Genomic DNA, 7,809 nt, shown 5'->3' on the forward strand with positions numbered 1-7,809 from the left:
AGCCCCCACCTCTCCTAGGCTGCACTGCCTGCCCTAGTTCCCTCCACCCTCTCAGGCTCTCCCACCCCAGCCTCCATCCTGGGAACCCAGCCCCCTTGCCCTTCAGAGAGCCAAGCCCAGCCCCTCAGTTTCTCTCTCTCCTCCCTACACCCAGAGGCCCCTGCCCTCTCTGTCCAACCTCCTGCCCCTAGGCTTTCCAGCCAGGGTAAGGAAAGTGTGTTTGGTGTTTGGGAGTGGGGGGTGTGGGAAGAGGAGGAGGTGGTGAGCAGGGAGGGGGTTGGGCTTTTGCTGAAAATAGTGCAGTGACCTCTCTCCAGACCAGAGCCGCCTACTAAACCTGACCTGCTGCCTGCCACCAACCCGATCAATCCGACACAGATGTGGCTCCTCCCCCTCCCCTTGGGAGCTGGGCTGTGTGTACACTGGGGACGCTCTCAAGCCCCTGGTCCCCTCTGTGACTCTACCTGTTTCTTTGTTCCTCCCCCTGTATTCGTCTATCCTTTCTCCTTGCCCCACTAGTCTTGGCTGCCCACCTCCTTTCAGCTTCCTAACCCCCATTCAACTCCTTTAGTGTCCCTCCTCCTCTCCCAGTGTTCTCCAGCTCCCATATTTCTCCCCCTACCATGATCTTCCCCTCTGCTTCTCTCCTCCACTTCTATCTCTTCTAGATGTGTCTTCATCTCTAAGTCTCTTCTCTATTCTTATCTCTCACCCTCTCCAGTCTCTCCCGTTTCTTCTCCTTTCCCTTTTCTTTCTCCGAATGTCTCCATCCTGTCCCCTTGTGGTACCAACTGTCCTCATATCCGCTGGGGGAGAAGTGTATGATGATTCCCAGGGGTGAGGATGGGGGACTCTGCCTGAAGGAACCAAAAGCCTTAGAAGGATGGGGCCCTGGAACCTAGTCCCCCATCACTAAGCCTCGGGTCATGTTTAGGTGGGGATACATGTTTAGAGTTTACAAAACTAACAATAAACCAACTGAGAAACTACTACTATTTTCACATTCTTTATTTAATGCTCAGCACTCCTATGAAGCAAGGATTATTATCTGTAACAATGAGAAGCTTGGTGAATAAGGTCACATATTGGTTAATGAGTCAGGCAGTGATTAAACCCACTTCAATTTTAGCCAAAGAACAGGGTTTATGCCAGGAAGAACTTTCGAGCACTTGCCTATGTAATTTAAGATGGGGAGCTTAGGGAGTTCATTCAGCATGTAGTTACTGAGCATGGCCTGGTACTGTGGGAGGCAATGAAGCTACAGTGGTGAGCAGTACAGAAGCAGTATCAACACAGTGTCTGCCCTCATGGAGATTAGTCCTTAATGGTGAAGGCAGGCAGGAAAATAAAACCATCTCTATACTTAAATTAGGCATAGTATGCTATTTGGATTGTTGCTTGTCACTGTCCATGTCACCAGCAGCTACCCTGCCCCAGGGACTCTTCCTCATCCCTGAAACTCCACTCCCCAAACTCTACCCCATCGCCCCATCACTGAAACTCCAGCCCCATCACTGAAAATCCAGCAGGAGGATAACTGGACCACTGGTGCTCTGGAAGCCTGGAGAAGAACTTAGGGAAAGAAAGCTGCAAAGGAACTTTGTGTCTTGGTTCCTGAACATCTGAAGATCAGTGAGCACTTCCCTCCCCATTTCACTTGGAGTATCCTCCTAGTATCTCCTAGGGTGGGGAATGGGGGAATGATTATGAAGCAACAAATGATAAATTCTCCAGGATTATGTAGACCTGGGCGTGATACATATGGGCTTGGACTTCTGATCATCCTTTTATGGCTCTGGAAGTTCATTCCTAGTTCTTCCTCAGGCTATTAAGAGTGATAATAGATATTCATAACCAATAGAAACATGATTTAGGGCATTCTCAACTGAGATTAGAAAAGGGAACTGAGAGGAACTGAAATGGACACAGAAGCAGATATTAAGAATCATCCTTTAAACTCAAGAATGGTCAGATTATGGTCCAAAACAAAGGGAAATTGGCCAAAATGTAAAGCTGGGATGTTAATGACTTTTTACAGACTTATTGGCACTGGACTGAAAAACCAAAGGAAGCTCAGAGGAGAGAAGACATTACAGTTGATCTGATTTGTTGAACTTTATTTCTGATGCTTTGGGAAAGTAGGAGAAAAAACCCACAGAGGTAGTTCTTCCCTTTCTTGAAAGTGGAGGCATTAATGGTGAGGAGGAGGAAGCAGCTGAGGGAACTTTTCTCAGGGTCAAGGGATTGAGCAGTTGAGCATGTGTGCACGCACATGCCTAACTCTCAACCCTGTGAACAGGCTTGCCAGGCTCCTCTGTCCACGGATTTCCCAGACAAGAATACTGGAGTGGGTTGCTACTTCCTTCCTCAGGGTATCTTCCCAGCCCAGCAATCAAACCCTGGTCTCTTGTGTCTCCTGCATTGGCAGGTGGAGCACCACCTGGGAAGCCCAGATACATTGGGAGTGCTTAAGTAGTTCCATTCTCCTGAGTGTATTATTTCTAGTGGGAATGATGCAAGAAGCCTAGATTTGAATTCTGGTTTACTTCATGGAATAAATTTAGTCCTTGCTCCCTATCTGGACCCTGGGTTATCCATTCCCTGAGGTTGTCTGTTTTGGGGGGGCCTGTGCCAGGCTATACCTGGCCACCAGACAAAATAGAGCAGAAATGGGGCAAGGTGACCTGAGGACAGCAGGTGTGGTATGAAGTTTGGCTTTTATGGGGAGCATCAAAGGTTCAGAAAAAGTTGGAGCCCTGTATGCTGTAAAAGTTGGAGGAAGGGAAGACTGCAGATGAAGAATTCCCCAATAACTACTTTTGCAGCTTACCTGGTAGAGAGGAACCTATGCATTAAGACAAACATTTAAGGAAGGGGCGCAGATTAGTAAGGCCTGATAGAACCATTATCTTACAAGGAGAGCAGGTGGTGCTGTTCTAGGTACCAGTGATACAACAATGAAGAAGACAGGCAAGGGAGAAGGGTAAAGAATTGGAAAACACAGACCGAGGAGTCTGAGCAGTCAATGCCACCAGGGCTGCTAACCTCCTCCACAAACACTCTTTGCTGATACTGTGCCCCCCTTCTCTCTTATCAGCCGACCCTGCGGTGCAGACAGATGGCAGCCCTCTTTGCTGCCATTTCCACTTCAGCCCCAAGGTGATGTTCACAAAGGTACTGAAGGCCCAGCTGTGGGTGTATCTCCGGCCTGTGCCCCGCCCAGCCACAGTCTACTTGCAGATTTTACGACTGAAACCACTAACTGGGGAAGGGACTGCAGGGGGAGGGGGCGGAGGCCGGCGTCACATCCGTATCCGCTCACTCAAAATTGACCTGCACTCACGTTCCGGCCACTGGCAAAGCATTGACTTCAAGCAAGTACTACACAGCTGGTTCCGCCAGCCACAGAGCAACTGGGGCATCGAGATCAACGCCTTCGATCCTAGTGGCACAGACCTGGCTGTCACGTCCCTGGGGCCGGGAGCTGAAGGGCTGGTGAGCAGGGAGCCTGAGATACTGGCAGATATGAATAACCTGGCCCTGAGGAGGTGGGGTGTTGGAAATGGTAGAGCAGGAATGTAAAGGGGGTTAGGGACCAGCATGATTTTTCTAGGCCTGGAGCTGACTCTAGAGGGGTTAGGTGGTGGTGGTGATGGTGGTAATAGGGTGATACCAGTTTTCAGAGATCCAAGGCAGGCCAACAGTTGAAAACTGTATTTGGGGTGAAGATGTGAGTTAATAGATTCACGGGACAACAAAGATGGGCTGTTGTTGAGACCTTGGGCCAAGGGGCTGATGAGGGTCAGGTTGCCAAGAGAGAGAGAATTAGGGAAGGTGAGTTTAGGGAGACATGGCTAGCTGGCAAGAAAAGTGGGTAGAAAACAGGGGTTGGGGAGGGGAGCACTGGAGAAGCTCAGAAATCACTTGGTCTCTGTTCTCCTGCCCCTACTGAGGGGCAGGTGAGAAGAAACAGGGAGTAGGAGCTCCTCGAGGCTCTATTACATCTCTTTCTCCTCTCCCTCACCCCCAGCATCCTTTTATGGAGCTTCGAGTCCTAGAGAACACAAAACGGTCCCGGCGGAACCTGGGCCTGGACTGCGATGAACATTCAAGTGAGTCCCGCTGTTGCCGCTACCCCCTCACTGTGGACTTTGAGGCTTTTGGCTGGGACTGGATCATCGCTCCTAAACGCTACAAGGCCAACTACTGCTCCGGCCAGTGCGAGTACATGTTTATGCAAAAGTATCCGCACACCCACTTGGTGCAACAGGCTAACCCAAGAGGCTCTGCGGGGCCCTGCTGCACACCCACCAAGATGTCCCCAATCAACATGCTCTACTTCAATGACAAGCAGCAGATTATCTACGGCAAGATCCCTGGCATGGTGGTGGATCGCTGTGGCTGCTCCTAAGGTGGGGGACAGCGGATGCCTCCCCAACAGACCCTGCCCCTAGACTCCCCCAGCCCTGACCCCCTGCTCCCCAGGCCCTAGAGCTCCCTCCACCTCTTCAGATGTAACATCACACCTTGTTCCCTGCCCACACGGTGTGCAATACAACCGAGGGAGGCAGGTAGGGGATTGAGGGATGAGGGGTTTGGGGGAAAGGGGGGAGAGGAGGTGCATGGTCAGGTGGGGAATGTCTGAGGTGAGAAGGTTTGGCAAGAAGACAGAGAGACTAGAGACAGAGGTAGAGCAGAGGGATAGAGACAGAGGAACAAAAAGCAGCAGTGAGAAGGCAAAGGGATAGAGATGCAGGAGAGACAGAGACTAGGCAGAGATAACCACGAGAAAGAGACAGAAATGGAGTACTAAGAGAAAGCCCCACGCCAAGCCTCCTTTCTTCCACTGGCAAGGTGAGGGGCTTGGTATGGCTGGGGAGGTCCCCTGACTACCATTCTCAGTAAGAGAGGAAATCAAAATCCATTCTTAGCTTCTTCTCTTTCTCCTTCCAGCAGTGGCTGGGGGAAGGGAAGTGAGGGCAGGGGCAAAAGTGAGGATCTGGGAATTTTATTTATTTATTTATTATGACTTTTCATTTTTTGGTATTTCATTTTTTGGTATTTGGCTTTACTTAAATAGATGGGCCCCTGCCCACTGTGCCCCATTTGTACCTTATTCCCCAAACCCTGTTCTCCCTCAATACTCACCTACTTAAGCACTTGTTTAAAGCTTCCAGGGTTGAGAATGGGAGTAGAGGGCAAGAGGGCTGACATGGAAGTTTCCAACCCCAAAATCACCCTACTTAAACTTCCTGAGCCAAACGGGTTGAACTGAATTCCAGCAGTCACAGAAATGGTAAGAGGTTAGGGTTTAGGAGCTGGGGGGGTTGGGGGAGGGCGGGAGGGAGGGGCTCAACATCCAGGATCTGTATGAGCCACAGAACTAACCCTCAGGTCTACCCTCTCCGTACTGACTTCCTTAGGCAGAGGTGTGGCCTGCTTATGCCCAAATTCCCCCCAGCCAAGAGAGAGACCAAAGAGCCTGCGGAATGCCTCTGCTCCCTGCCTCTATCTTCAGGTCCATAAAAAGAAGAGTAGAGACAGCCCAGAGTCCCCAGGTCTGTGAAGGGTCAGGAGGGGTCAAGAAAGGAGTAGGGAGGCTGAAGGATACAGGGCATTTGAATCCAAATCACTGCTCTGGGCTAGGGAATAGAGCCAGCAGACAGAGGTGGAAGGGATTCTGGAAGGGGGACCTTTCAGTCCCCCAATCCCAAAGCTCAGGGTGGAAGGGGGTAGAACAAGGGAGCAGAGTGTCTATAATTATTTTTATCTTTTATTTTTGGAATCTAGCAGTACCTGGCAGCAGGGAGGGGATGATACAGTGGGGAAAAGCATCTGACAAGGCCAGTTAGAGCAGAGGTTGGGAAGGATGGAAACTTCCTGCTTTGGAAAGCTGGAAAGCAGGCAGGGACTGGTTGCCACTCCAGGTCACTAGCTGGGCCCATTCATTCCTTTCACAATCCTGACCCATCCTCCTCTGGACTCACTGTGCCTCAGTTTCTTCCCCTCGATGGAACGAGAAAATAGCAGCACCCGCCACAGCCAAGAGATGAATTCTGAGCACTTACCACGGGCACTTTATGGACATAAAATACCTCTCGCTGTGGGACAGATAACCAGGGCACCAGAGTAGTGGTGAAGAGATGTGAGGCTTAGAGGAGTCACAGGCTTCAGAGTACAAGTTCCCCTCTGCCTCCCAGCTGGACAGTGCCTGACACCAAGGAGCTGAGAACCTTCTGATCCATACCCTATCCATACCTCACCTCCAGACCTCTTGGCTCCAGGCAGGAGACTACAGGATGTCAGGAGTGGAGGGGGAAAGAACCTTCAGCAAAACGAACTCTGAGTAGAGCATCAGTCATGGGTCTGACGCAAACAATACGGAACACAAGTAAAACCTGAGCTGGAAAGCTGACCTGGAAGGCTTGTTCTTCCCGAGAGCATGACTTTCCTGCCTGGCCCAGCTGGTGGAAGGGGCAAAGGTATGTAACCACCTTTGGAAAGGTGATGGTGGTGAATTTTGGCATCTTATTCCCATTCCCATAGTGAAAAAGTCAGATGAGGTATTTTGGTGTAGGAATGGGCAAGGGCTCATTTCAACTTGCCTCCTCCTGTGCAGCAGCAGTATGACCCCCCCTCTCTCCTCTCTGGCCCTGTTCTTCATCACTCCTTCTGCTCCAATCTTGGAGAACAAGATGCACCTGACCACCAACACCATTCACATTTCCTTGGTGGGAAAAAAGAAACAGAGAAGTGAAGAACAGAAGATGCCTCCTCCAAGGTCAAATGCCCATGTCTCTTGATCTTGGCACAGGGTGGGGATTGGGCAATAGGCATCAGGTGACTTCCCTCTACAAATTCTAGACAGCTGGGGCAGTAGACTTGGAGACACTTAGAATATGCCCCTTTAATGCCACCAAATAAAGACCTTTGGGGGAAGGTCATTCTCTTATGAACATAAATCTATGAGTTGAAGTCTCATTCCCCTGGTCTTCCTCACCCCCAAAGAGGCATGGGGTAAAGAGGCTTGGGGGCATAGCCCAGCAAACTAGTGGGAACTAGTACCCCCTCTCACCTTATGACGTGTGTGGACCTGGCCAGTGCCCCTCTGATCATAATTAGTGTAATTATTATTTACTTTGTGTATTTGTTACACCGTGTGTGTGATTGCCTTTGTTTGTTAAGGGTGTCTGAGGAGTATGGGGCTGACAGGGGCACTGGAATGCCGGGAAAGGACCTCTTCACTGAGATCAAGGCTTCCTGAAGGGAACCATTGCAAAAAGGCCATCAGGCAGTTTTCAAGTTATGTGACAGAGGGCAAAGATGGCCATAGGGTGCTCTGAGTTTTGGGATGGTCACATGACACAATCCAGCACTTGAACCTGAAAAAAGAAAAATAAAAGCAGTCAAAGAATTTAGAATTCAGCGTTAAGCTCTTCTCCCTAATCAAGCGCCATGTTTACACCTCAGAGACCAGGAAGCAGAGGATCTGAGGGAGAATGAAACTTTGTGCTTAAGGAGTAAGAAGATGGGGGTCTTTGGGATGAGTGCTGGGGCTTGCAGCCAAGGAAGGTTGGGCAGAGGATGGGAAAGAAAGGGAACCTAGACCAACTCTTCACTGGAGGCTTGATCCTAAACAGTCCCAAAGATTACAAAACCCTCTCCCAGCCTCCACAGAGCAGAAGATCTAAGTCCTCTTGAGATATGATTCAGATAATATCTATCCTATTTTCCTGAAGTTCCCTGACCCTAGGTTTCCTCAACACAATTTCAACAAAATCCACAAAACCAACCCAACTTTGAACTTCT

The 7,809-nt window shown here is 50.0% G+C and overlaps 1 protein-coding gene across 1 annotated transcript in view; it reads left to right on the forward strand.

Moving 5' to 3' along the window:
* GDF11 (growth differentiation factor 11) overlaps positions 1 to 5,335 on the forward strand; it is a gene marked incomplete at its 5' end in the record, with an annotated part of 7,757 nt that extends 2,422 nt beyond the window's left edge. The window contains 2 exons of the mRNA XM_010839367.1: positions 3,098 to 3,495; positions 4,031 to 5,335. Of these exons, the coding sequence (XP_010837669.1) occupies positions 3,098 to 3,495; positions 4,031 to 4,411 (779 nt within the window). The remainder of the gene's footprint in view (positions 1 to 3,097; positions 3,496 to 4,030) is intronic.
* Between the last annotated feature and the right edge of the window lie 2,474 nt (positions 5,336 to 7,809).

The sequence above is a fragment of the Bison bison genome, unplaced genomic scaffold (assembly GCF_000754665.1).
Source record: "Bison bison bison isolate TAMUID 2011002044 unplaced genomic scaffold, Bison_UMD1.0 scf7180017864115, whole genome shotgun sequence".
In the NCBI taxonomy this organism is placed as follows: Eukaryota; Metazoa; Chordata; class Mammalia; order Artiodactyla; family Bovidae; genus Bison; species Bison bison.